We start from the raw sequence: 13651 nt of genomic DNA on the forward strand, positions 1-13651 counted from the left end.
ATAATGACCAGTATTGGGTCCTTTTTTTTTTGTACTATTACCATAGTAATACAAAATATAAACAGTGGGGAAAACTAGGTGAAGGGGTATATACAGGAATTTACTGTACCATCTTTGCAACTCCTCTGTAAATCTAAGACTATGTTAAAGTAAGTTTATGGAGAAAGATTCATCTTGGTTAACTCTTATGCTGTGTAGCTTTATTCCATAACAGTTGACTTCTGTTATAGTCTATATATTACTACTTAAAGCACAGTTGTTTCTAACTTTTCTGTATAAAAGTGAGAAAACACCTGCTCTAGTTTGAGTGTGATTTATATCCCAAGAGTGTTTTGGAAGCTTGGGTCTCCAGAGCCTTGTGTCCATTAAGAGTGGGCACCTAGGGCAGGGGGCATAGAGTGTGTTTAATTTGCCCAAGGCCCTGGGTTCAATCCCTAGTACACCCTCTCTCTAGAGAGCAAGAAGTAGAGTCTAGTGGAGATCCTTGGATCATGGGGAGGCATGCCCTTGGAAGTGAGAGTAACACAAATCCCATCTCAAATGTAGCAGGGTCCTGGTAAATGATTCAAGAATCTCTAGCATCAGCGTTTTGTCCTCCAGCAGTGCAGTTTTCTGCTAGAGCAGAAAGTGTTCTGCTTCCTTGTCTTCCTTCCATTCCCATTTCATCATTGATTGACTTGAAACTTACTGAAAGTATTTTTCACTAAAGAACCATTGTTCATGAATTATAGGTTCTCTAGTGGAGATCTGTAGTCATAGGTAGTTTCACACCGTTTGCCAATGTGTTATCCCTTCAAGTCTTTTAATTATCCATACTAGAAGTTTCCGAGGAAGAGCATGTTATTTCTCTCCGGGCCTTATTTGCTTTTATCAGCCTCATGTGTTCTAAGTGTCTAGATAATGCATATGCTCCGTGAAAGATAAATCCTCTGAAGACAGTCTGTCTCCAAACAGACTTGGAGATCATAAAAATTAATTGACATGAAGCAGAGCTGTAACTTTATCTTGTGTCCTGTTGGTCTTACTTGAGGATTAGTGAAAAACCAGGGCTTAGACGGGGAAAGAGGCAAAAAGGAGAGGCAGATTTCAGGAATAATTAGGGCAAAAGGGTATCGACAGAGAAAGAACATTTGAGGTTTCTAACTCTGTAGAGAACTTAAAGACATTTTTATGGGCATTTTTATGCATTGACAGTTTTTTTGGATTATTTTAGTAGTTTAACTTCAGGACATAATGTTTCAAGAGTATTGAATGCTTCGTAACGCATCCAGAGAAGATTGAATGCCAAGCAGCCCATTAAAAATATGATAATCCTTAGAGGACCCTTGAAGGTTTTAAATCAGGAAAGAAGTGTGTAACAAGTAAGTAAAACATCAGATTAGGATTTAGGGTATCGGGGATGAGATTCCAGTGTCAAGATGGTGTTCTTTTCCTAAGGTATAGTTGACATATTGTGAAATTCACCCTTTTTAGTGCACAGTGTTTCAAGCATTCACAAAAACCTAGCTACCACCACAATCAAGACCAAAGCCAAACTACAAAAAGTTCCAGGCCCCATTGTAGACCAGTATTCCACCTGTATAATAGCCCCTTGCAACCACTGATCTGTTTTTTCTTCCTTTAGTTGTGCCTTATGCTTAATGTCATATAAATGGAATCAGAATATATAGCCTTTTGAATCTGGCTTCATTCATTTAGCACATTGAATTTTGAGATTCACCTATGCTATTGCTTGTATGAGTAGTTGTTCCTACTTACATTATTCAGTGCTGTCTCAAAGTATGGATATACCATATTTTGTTTGTTTATTCCCCAGTTGAGGGTCATTTGGGTTGTTTCCAGTGTTGGGTGATGACAAAGCTCCAGATTTCTTTTTACATCCAGATTATTTTGTAAGCATTAGTTTTTATTTCACTTGGGTGAACACAGAACAAATTTAACTTAAATTGCTGAAGTTATGTTTTCCCAAAGTGGATGATTGTGCCATGTTGCATTCCTATCATCATTAGGTGAGAGTTCCCGTAATTCCACACAGCACTGGGTATTACCCCGTTTTTCTTTCATGTTAGTATTTGAACAGCATGTAGTGATATCTCATTACTTTTATTCACTTTGTAAAGATCATCAAGGTTATTTTTGTGCTAATGGCTTTCACTTTGGTAACTATTCTGTAATTCCTTGTTTATTTTAGTTTATACAAATAGTATCAAACATGTTTTGTAACTTTTTAAAAATTCAGTGACATTGTAGACAATCTTCTAGATAAAAGTTAATTTGTTATTTTTTATTCTATGCATATACATGGATAGCCTTTGTTAAAATACACACTAAAATAATAGTGGTTCTCTTAGAAGTGAGATTAAGGATGATGACTCTTTTTTTCTATACAATTTACTTGTAAAGTATTTAAAGTTAATTTTAAAGACTTATGATAATCTCATACTGTAAATGATCCTACAAAAATTGCTTTGTATATAAATATCTGATGACTAATTTTTAATTGCATGAATTTGCTAAGAGACTAATTAATTACCTGTGGTTATGTTTAAATAGTGGGATTTCAAGCCTTTCTTTTTCTTTCCTCTTTTATAAGTTGATTAGTTTATAGAGACCATTGTATTTTTTAAATACTTTGATTGCAATTCTGATTTTTGTCTTCCCTAAAAGTTATAGTTATCAAGTGGTTGGTTAGAACCAGTGTGGTTGTTAATTTTTAACTAATTTTATTAATTTAAATTAGAGAATGTGGTCTTTAAAATTTATAATTAGAATTCTTTGAGTCTTTTCTATTGCTGAATGTAACAAGTAAAACATCCAGAAGAAATGTATACTTTTTATATTGATATAAATTTCCTGGTTTATCATTCATCATTTTAGGATCTATCCCTTTTCCCTCCCTGGTCCCATCTACTTTTCTCTCCTTGTTTAATCTTGTCAGTCACAAAGGGGGTGTGTCAACCTTCTAGATTTTTGTCAGCTCTATTCTTAATAACCCTGAAATTATCAAGAAAAATCTTTGAGCATATAAAGATTTATGACTTGAATTTTTAAACCTAGCTTTAATTGATACATATAATAGGAAAGACCTTTTTTACTATTAAATTCCTCTTTTTTTAAAAAAAAAAACAATTTTGTCAGTTATTGGGGACATTATTGGTCCAAGTGTGGCAGTTTGCAGGACCATAAATTTGTTCCTTGGTCTCCATGACTTAGAATATTCTTAAAAAAAATGTTCATGATGCTGGAAAAAAATTTTAAATTTTCTAAGCCTGAAATCCAAACCTATATTATTACTATATAATATTATTATGAAGGGTTTCTTTGGAGTAAGCAGAGGGTATAGGTTTAATGGATAACCTATAGCTTACTGTGTAAACAAGGGAAGATTATATTTGAAGTACTGGAATTTTACAGAGTTCTTCACAATTTTGCAAAGTCACATCACCAATTCAAGGCTGCTAAAAGGCTTTCATTTGTCACTACTACATGCCAGTATAAGCTTGCACTTAGAATATGTATTAACCCTTTTGTGTTAGTTGTCTTACATAGTAGAGAATAGAGTATCATCTTGCTTGAGCATTTATATACATATTGGTCATCATTTTTTAAAATGTTTCCCATGTTTTTTTCCACCCAAGGCTATAGGGATGCATGTTAGAACATTCGATGTCATCCCACAAGTCAGGTCTTGAGGGGTTTTTTTTTCCCCCTTGTTCCTTTTTACATCATTCATTTTTTATTTTATAACTAGGTCTTCAAGGTCATCTTTTCTGCTATAGTATCTGGTCTATGAATCCTAGTCATCATATCTTCAAATCTTTCATTTCCAACTAACTTTTCAATTTGTGGGAGCAGGGGACAGTTCTAGGGATTGAACCCAGGGCCTTATGCATGCTAGGCAAGTGCTCTGCCATGAAGCCACATCACCACCACAACCACCCCCCCCCTTTTTTTTTGTCTTTTTTATCTTTAATTTCTGTCATTCATGTTTCATTTTTGAACATGAAACATATTTCCAATTGCTGCTTTAGATCCTTATCTACTAGGACCTTCATCATTTGTGCCATTTCAGGTTCTGTTTCTGTTGGGTGTTCTTCTGGTTGTAGTTCATATTTTCCCGCCTCTTCACATTCCAGGTAATTTTAAGTAGGGTGCCAGACATGGTCAATTTATGCTGTTGAATATATTGAATATTGGATTTTCTTCTAGCACATAGTTAAATTATTTGAGTTTAGTCAGATCTTTTTTTATTTTTTATTTTAAGGTTTTTAGGAAAGCTCCACATAGGCCCAGATCCATGTTCAGCCCAAGATTCTCAAGGTAGATCCCTCTAACTCTCTGTACAGTATCTATCCTTTGGGTTACTCTGCCCATCCTTCTGGCTACTTCAGCTTTCTCAAAATTCCTAGTTTCTGTCTCTAGACCCAGTGAGATTGGTGGTCTCTGGATTTTTCTGACTTACTACCTTGTCTTGGAAGCTCATTCCAGTCAGTAAGCTGCAGTGGATATTAGGGCTCGGTTTCTGTTCCTCCTCCTGTGGGCTCGCAATCCTATGCGCCATAGTGCCCATTGTCTGAAAACACTTGTTTCCTATATTCTGTTCACTTTTCTTCTCATTCAAAACTAGAGGAGACTGATTGCCTGGTTAAGCTTTATGGGAAATAAATTATTATTATTATTTTTTTTAAAGATTCAGTCTATCCAGAAATAAATGAATTTCCTTCCAGGTATGAAAGGTTGGGGCTAACAGTGTAGCTGGATAGTAGTGTGTGTACGCCTGTTTTTATTTTTAAAAAGGGGAGGCTTATTTAAGTATTTACAAGTTCTTTATTTCTTAGACTTTATTTCACAATTGATTATTTTGTTTTATTATACTCCTGGAGCCGATATATGGCTCACTCTCTTTTACTCCTTCTCTTTACTCAGTCCTGTACTTCATAATGATTTTCTTAAATGTATACTTAATCTTAAACTGTTTATTTATTGTGGCTCTAGTTCTTTCTTGTAAGCCTCTTTAGGAGGGTAGACTTTAGAACATGTATCACCCAGTGCTTTGAATGTAGCAGGTGCTGAATTAAGTACTCAAAACTTTACTGTAGGGAATAGGCAGTAGTTGCTTGTGGTCATTAGTAAGTCGTATAAAGATGTTTAATTCTAAATATTTTCTTGAACACAGGCATTTTAATAATGAAAAAGAGGCAATAAACTGAACATTTCTATATTATTCCACTGGTCATCATTCAGTGATTTGCAAAATCCTGTGCTGCTTCCTTATCCATATAGTTGTTCATACCTGCTAAATTTGAATACTGGCTCTGAAGCCTAATAGTTATGTGTATTTTTCTTCAGCAAGTTATTTACTTTGTCTGAGCATCCCTTTGCTTTTCTCTAAATTGAAAATAATATCTATGTTATAGTGGTGTTATGAAGATTAATAGTAGAATTGTATATAAATATCGAGCACATGTACATCATGGTTGTACATGTCCCTGTGAATTGTTTTCTTTGACATTAGTTCATTGTCTTTGTATCCATACAAACCATATTTGTTAATGTCAGTGTCCAGATGCACAAACAAGGGTTGACATTTTCTGTAAATGGCCAGATAGTAAATCTTCAGTCTCCAACTACTTATAGATTGAGCTGGGTCCCAGTAAAATATCATTTACAAAAACAGGCAGTAAGCCAGGCACTGTGGTGCACGCCTGTGATCCCAGCATTGTAGGGGGCTGAGGCAGGAGAATCTGTAAGTTCAAAGCCAGCCTTGGCAATGGTGGGGCACTAAGCAATTCAGTGAGACCCTGTCTGAAATAAAATATAAAATAGGGCTGGGGGTGTGGCTCAGTGGTCAGGTGCCCCTGAGTTCAATCCCCGGTACCACCCCCCCCCCCAAAAAAAAAAAACAGGTAGTGGACCATAGCTTTCCAGCCTGTGACTGTGGGTTACTCTTACATTTCTTAATTGTGTAGTTCTTTAAAATATATATGTAGAGTAATACAGTTATATCTGTACATGATTGTTTCATTGAAATCATTTATTTGGAACATAATTCTCAAATGGAATTTATAAAATCAATGAGTATCTTTGTAAAGTATCACGACTCTCAAGAACTGAAGGATTTAAAGAATGTGAAGGACAATTAATATACCGTAGTTATTTTTAATTATCATTTCTATATACTATCTAAATGTTTCACCTGAGTTTTAACATGAGCTCATTATATGTTTGAGCCCTTCCTTGGCTATCTGATTGTGTCCTATTCTGCAAAAAGAAATAGAGAAGGTAGGTGACAAAAAGGGATGACAATGAGGTAAAAATTAAACCAGTGATGCTGATATTGTCTTTCCCACCACCATCACCAACAGTTACCATTCCACCCCCAAAAGAAAGTAATTATTCTGAGAGGAGGTTCTCTCTGTTTATTAACCCCATATTAGACTATTTTTTTTATAAGATTAATATAGGGTGGATTTTTTATTTTTTTCCCATTGTAAAATACCCTCCTTTTTCTTTTTGCAGCACTAGGGTTCAAACCCAGGGTCTTACAAACGCTAGGCAATCCCCCTACTACTGAACTGTACCTATAACAAAATAGCATTTTAAAAAAGTTTCTTGTGTAGTTGGAGATGGACAGAATTGCCTTTATTTGCTTATTTTTATGTGGTGCTAAGGATCGAACCCAGTGCCTCACATATGATAGTGAGGCGCTCTGCCACTGAGCTACAGGCCCAGCCCCTCAAAATAGCATTTTTTAATAAATCTTTTTAGGAAAGATTCTCCTTTTAAAAGCTGTTATTTTTCTTTGGCATTTAATTGTTGGTGGTTTGTGAGAATTCAGTTGATGTGTATCCTGTCATACTGGGCCAAGCATGAAGTTCAGTTTAAGACTCTAACATTGTTGTATCACCGTTTGCCTTTTAAAAGCATTTTATAGTTGCTTAAATAATCTTAAGGTATTCCCAAATATTGATAGTTTTTATTATTCTTAAATTTATATTATCAGCCTAATCCTGTGTATGTAATAGTTTTCTTTTGACTTGAGTTGTTTAAATGTTCAGAATTCTAAGTAAGTTCTGTTTATTAACTTTTGAGGATAAAATTTGAATTTATGACTATTACAGTTCCATTTGAAATTATTTTTACATTTTCAATTTTACCCTCATTCTAGTAATAGCTGCCTTAAATATTTTATAGGTCATTTTTGGGTGTGGGAGTATGGTAGAGCAGTTGCATAGCATGCCTGAAGCCCTGGCTGTGATCCTCAGCATCCCAAAATCAGGCAAACCCAAGTTTCTCAAAGATATATAGTTAGAAGATTAGCAAGATAACTATTATTTTGTATTTGATCATTCTCTCATAGAATGTTACAGAAGTTGTTGATTTCTTTGCATTCACAAATTTTAGTAAAATATTAATAAACCATTAATTTATTATTCGCTGTGCTTCTGTTTGTTAAAATAGTTTTAAGTTGGTTACTATGGGGGATTTTTTTCTTTTTTAGTGGATTAAAATATACTTGAAAGAACTTAAAATTCATTGTTTCTGTTGGTGAATTGATACATAGACTTGGAATTTGTCAGGAAACATGCTCAGCTCTGAAGTTAGTGAATTGGAAAACAAACTAATGTCTTTTGTTTTTGTTCTAATTATACAGCAGATATAATTTCTACAGTAGAATTTAATCATTCTGGAGAATTACTAGCAACAGGAGATAAAGGTGGTAGAGTTGTCATCTTTCAACAGGAGCAGGAGGTAAGTGTTTAAAAATTTAATATCTGATTTTCAGTTCCATCTTAACTGGAGCTTGTGTTGCACTGGAGAAGCTCAACAGAGGATGTTGGAATGTTTAAGAAGAGGTGTTTATGTATTGAGTAGAACGTTCAATATATAGATATTCTGGTTCTCTTAGCTTTGTGTGTATATGTATGTGTGTTGTTTCACTTTAAAAACACAACAGCTTTAATTGTAAAATGATTTGGTTAGAAAAGAGGGTGGAGTGGTTGAATAATCCAAGATTTTAACCAGTTTAGAAGCTTTGACCCTTGGGTTTCTCTTAATTCCATAAAGCAAATTTGCTTTGACCTCCTCTCAGCGCTTAGTTTTCTTTATGTAATTGAAGGTGGGAGGCTAGTTAAAAAAGCAGCTCAATTATTTTGATATTAGTTCATACTAAAACTGTTAGTATGTGATTTAAATGTAGAGGTTTAAATGCCAATTGCACGCATATGCATGTAAATAATTTACAAGGGTAGTGCTAGCTTTTTAAAGCGAGTTGATTGGATATTGTTTCCTTTCCTCTTAAAGAAAGGAATTTCTCATTGTAGAATCTATGATTAAAGTGCAGTTTTGCTTTGTTTTTCACCTTAGGCACACTGATTGACAGGGTCTCTTACTAAAATTTTATGCTGAACAAAATTTGTCACACTGGATTTTCCTCAACTCTCCCTCCATTTGTAGATTAGAGTTTGACCTTTAAAATTAATTGTTATGAAACATCTACCCCTGTCTATCTATAATATTAAAAAAGAATTTAAAGTAATATGGATAAATAATAGATTTTTACAAATAGATGTCTAAATCAACACAGGTTTTAAAGGATTGTGAAATTCCTTAAATAAGCAAAGAATCTAGTAATAATACTACTACTTTGCACTTCTATAGCGCCTTTGACCTGAGGATCTCAAAGTGCTTTACAAACACTAATGAATTAATCCTCACAACACCCCAGTGAGGTAGGTAATTTAATTTTAAAAGAAATGATTAATAGTGTCTGATTAGAAGATGCACAAACACTAAATATGTCTCCTTTATTTTATTTATTTTTTTAATTTAATTTTTTTTTTTTTTGATTGGAAGAATAAGATAAATAAGACTCAAGCTTTGCTTGACAAAGAATGGTCTGGTGGGAAGGGGGTAATTAGTTTTCTGTTACTGTTTTCAAGCAACTAAAAACTTGACCATAGGTATCTTGAAATACTGAAGAGCTGAAATGGGACCTTAGAGGTCATTACAATTTCCCTTTATTGCAAGTGAGAAAGTTAGGATTTAAATAGAACAACCAGAAACCAGAACTTCTGACATGCTTATTAGTCTTTTCAATGTTTTTTGCTGCCTTTTGTGTTAGATAACCAAAATGTGTTAATTTTATTCTAGTTTAGAGCAGGCCTTCCTATAGACGTTCTTTGCCCTTGAAAGTGTTTTTTTTTTTTTTGTTTTGTTTTGTTTGGGTTTTTTAAATATTTTTTTAGTTGTGGACACAATATCTTTGTTTTTAAGAGAGAATTTTTTAATATTTATTTTTTAGTTTTCGGTGGACACAGCATCTTTATTTTATTTTTATGTGGTGCTGAGGATCGAACTCAGCGCCCCACGCATGCCAGGCGAACGCTACCCTTTGAGCCACATCTCCATCCCTGTTTATTTGTTTTTAATGTGGCGCCCCACGCATGCAAGGCAAGTGACCTACCACTGAGCTACAACCCCAGTCCATTGAATGTGTTAATAGCTCTCTACAGTTAGCCTTTGTTTTAAAGAAAGGAGCTTAGAGAAAAGCTTTTATAAATTAATTTTGCTTACCTTTGGTTAATCTCAAAGGATAATACACAGGTTTTACATTCTGAGGATTTCAGAGAGAGTCTTTATTTTCGTTGGGTTGTTTCGCTTTGTTATTTTAAAATATAAGCTGTCTGGATTAAAAATTAACTTGAGAATGAAGTCATTTTCACTTTCAGTAGGTGGAAGTGTGTTAAAGTCAAACCAGATGTGAAAAAAAATGGCTAGAATTTAAGGAAAATGTGTCAAATTTTTCTTTAATAATGGGTTCAATAGGTGTAATCAAAATAATAGTTCAGTGTTTTCCTAAAGATTGTCAATTATATTATATTAGTTTGAAATTAAAGATGCAACATGTTACTGAAGTTGCTCAGTTTTACTTATGTTAGAAAATACGGCCCAAAATTTTATATTGAAAAAATAATAATTTCTGCTGGGAGTGGTGGCACACATCCTAGCAACTCCGGAGGCTAAAGTAGGAGAATTGTAGGTTTAAGGTCTGTCTTAGCAATTTAGTGAGACCTGTCTCAAAATAAAAAGGATTGGAGATGTAGCTCAGTGGTAAAGCACCCCTGATTCTATCCCCAGTACCTCCTCTGACCCCCCCCCCCAAAAAAAAGAAAGAATAATCATTTTCTGTGATTCTTTACTGAAATCCCACTGAAGATTCTAAAATGCTAATATTTCAAATACATACTCTTTTAAGAAGAAATGAGCAGAATGATTTACTTTGGGGGAAGAGTCACTGGTAAGAAAAATTAGGCTTCCTTTATGTGTATCTGTCATCCTTAATCTTTTTTAATAATTCAAAATAGGTGGTGCTGGGGTAGTTCATTGGTAGAGCACTTGCCTAATCTTAGTATGGCTCCAATATCCATCTCCAGCACTGCAAAAAATTAAGTAAAATCATTGTGTAGAACCTCAGTTAAGTAGCATATATTTTTAAAATTAATTAACACAAATATATTTTTTAGTGATAGATTAAATAACAATGATGGTAATGGTTGGATTTCCCCCCGAAACTTAATCTTGTTAGTAATTGATTTAATGCATTTTTACCTAATTAATTTTCCACATTTTAAAGCCATGTCTTAATACATCCAAGAGCTTCTAATACGCTGTTGTCTATAGAATGCCATTGGTTATAATTGTGTGGACTTTACACACTTTGCCTCTAATTGTTAGGCAGAATTTTACGAATTCACATGTATATATCTGTAAAATAGTGGTAGCTTGAAAAGTGGAAAGAAACTTACAGATGATCTTCCTATTCTTTAGCTCAATCTCAGGAATAGTTATATAACAAAGTTATATTATTTAGTTTAGTGACACAGCTCTGGGATTAGAATTTGGGTCTCTAATTTTTAGATTAGCTATTTTTTTAAAAAGTCTTGAATTTTTTTTTTTTTAAATAACTTTATTTATATGTGGTGCTGAGGATAGAACCCAGGGCCTCCCACATGTTAGGGGATTGTTCTACCGCTGAGCCATGACCCCAGCCCTAGATTAGCTGTTAATGTTACACTCCAGTGTAGCTGCCACCTGACCAGTGGGTATTTCTTAGTGTCTGGTAATGATATAATACAATGGTGTTTGATCATTGTGACTTTATCCTTTTACCTGTGATAAGATTCCTTGATAAACTTGACTTTACTGGGGACCAAAAACCAAAATATCTTCACCACTCTTTTTAGTGCCCTTACTTAAGAAGAGGTCATACATTCTAGCAGAAAACTTGGCACATCCGATTTCAACATCTTTTAACCCATCTTTTCTGATTTGTTTCATCCTTCAGAAATAGCAGGTCTCCTTCCATGTCATCCTATTGAGTGTCCATCTGTGTCCTGCTACTACTGCCTGTACATCTGTCCCCAAACCAAAATGTGAAGAAACTGAGTAGTTATTTAGTGGCTCTTCATTCAGTTCAAGTATATTTCAGACTGATAATTGCTTAATATTTTGACTGCCATTTAATAGTATTTTTATAAATAATAAATGCATTACACAGATTCTCTGTTGTAGAACAGGGTATGTGAGGAAATGGAGGCACAAAGCCAGAGAGCTTTCCCTGAGGTAGTCACAGCCATCATGTGATCAGTAAGTCCAAAAATGTGATAAATAAGCCAGTGTAGTTGGAGCATGTGCTGAAATGGGTGACTATCTTTTTTATTTATCTTTACCATTTATGATAGCTTTTGACAAAAAAAAAAAAGGAGATGATGGAATATTTCCTTTTTGTTAATGTAAATATTAATGCAATTTTTAGACACTTGAAGAGCTGTAAAATATGTACTTTAGTTTTTAGTGATTTTTTTTTGTGGTTTATTTGGGTGTTCAGATTAGGTAATGAGCAGTTGTTGAAGAACTTGGTTTCCTGCTGACTCTGGTTTACTCAGACTTTCCATTTTCTTGGAAACTTTCTAATACTCCTGGTAAGATAAGCGTAGGGCGAGAGTTGGGCTTGAGGAGAAAGTCTAGGTGGGTAAAGTTCCTTTTTGGGTTTCTTTTTATATTCTTTTTGATTCATGTAAGATCTTTGATTCCTGTTTTCTAGGAGTGCTGGTAACTTTCTTGAATTTTCTTCTCTCTTTATTATGTTTTTGTTCTGTTTTGCAATGCTGGGCAAACACTGCAAACACGCTGCCATTGAACTACATATATCCCCAGACTTTTTCACCTTATTTTGAGACAGTGTTAAGTTGCCCACGCTGACCTTTAAGTTACAATTCTGCCTCAGCTTCATGAATAGCTGGAATTATAGGCATGTGCCACTGTGCCTGGCTATGCTCTTTTGTTATCTTTTGGGACATTTCCAAAATTGCCTAACAGGATAACGAAGTACCCTTAAGAAAGCATGTTCAAATGGGTGTGGTGTCACACATGTGTAATCCAGTGGCTTGGGAGTCTGAGGCATGAGGATCACAAGTTCAAAGCCAGCCTCAGCAAAAGTGAGGTACTAAGCAACTCAGTGTGACGCTGTCTCTAAATAAAATACTAAATATAGCTGGAGATGTGGATCAGTGGTTGAATGCCCCTGAATTTAATCCCCAGTACAAAAAAAAGAAAAAGAAAGCATGTTGTTCATTACAAAAGATAACAAGTATTATTAATATGCTGACATCCTTTCTAAATAATTTGGAAAGCTTAGAATGAGTCAACATGCAGTTTAGCAAAATCCAGTATCATTTATACAAAAGATGTTGACTTAGTTTGATGTTAGATAAGTGTAAGAACAAAATCTGCTTTCAGATAATGTGGCAGTATTCACTTAGCATGGTTTTTCCTATGTGTCAATCAGAATAGCAGATGTAGCAAGGTCCGTGAAGAATGATTGGAGAGATCTAGGCTAAAGGGAAGAGAATACAAATAGAGCTTTGATGATTAAGGCTTCATGAAGAAAAAGAGATTGATTTATTTTGTATGTAGGAATAAATTCACAAGAGATAGATCCCCTAATTTTTCAGGAATATTGTAGAGAGAATACATGAGAAACTAAAGAAAACGCCCTTACACTTTGTTTCAAATCAGAGTTCCTATCTACAAAATAAGGTTATTTTTCCAGCTACAAGATTTTGACCATCTTTATTTTTCATTCATCCATCAGCCAAGGCCATGTTTTTCAGAACGTAAAACAATAGAATATCTGGGGCATGTATTTAAAATGCAGATTCCCACACTCCTCCTCCAAATTGCAAAATCAGAATTTGGTGCAGTTATGTAACTTCATCACTTCAGCTTTTGTAAAAGCCTTTTGAAAATGTCACCTAATAGAAAAGGTTAAAATTGTCTGCATTACAGTACCAAGATAATGAAAAAAGTTCCAAAATGCATCTTGATGCTTATATTTAAAATACTTCAAAACAGCTTTCTTAAGAATGGAGCATACAAGAGGAAGTGAGGGGAAAGGGAAAAATAATACAAGGGGGAGAAATGAATGACAGTAGAGGGGGTAGAGAGAGAAGAGGGGAGGGGAGGGGAGGGGGGATAGTAGAGGATAGGAAAGGCAGCAGAACACAACAGACACTAGTATGGCAATATGTAAATCAATGGATGTGTAACTGATGTAATTCTGCAATTTGTATATGGGGTAAAAATGGGA

General features: G+C 34.5%; 1 protein-coding gene across 9 annotated transcripts in view; it reads left to right on the forward strand.

The window, feature by feature from the left end:
• Positions 1 to 13651, forward strand: part of Ppp2r2a (protein phosphatase 2 regulatory subunit Balpha) — a 65804-nt gene that overhangs the window by 30826 nt on the left and 21327 nt on the right. For 7 of the 9 annotated variants that reach the window (XM_071610591.1, XM_071610592.1, XM_027926957.2 and 4 more), the window contains one exon: positions 7655 to 7752. In XM_071610591.1, the coding sequence (XP_071466692.1) occupies positions 7655 to 7752 (98 nt within the window). The remainder of the gene's footprint in view (positions 1 to 7654; positions 7753 to 13651) is intronic. The other 2 variants (XM_071610588.1, XM_071610595.1) reach the window with 1 other exon arrangement.

This window comes from Marmota flaviventris, chromosome 3 (genome assembly GCF_047511675.1).
Source record: "Marmota flaviventris isolate mMarFla1 chromosome 3, mMarFla1.hap1, whole genome shotgun sequence".
NCBI classification, from domain to species: Eukaryota; Metazoa; Chordata; class Mammalia; order Rodentia; family Sciuridae; genus Marmota; species Marmota flaviventris.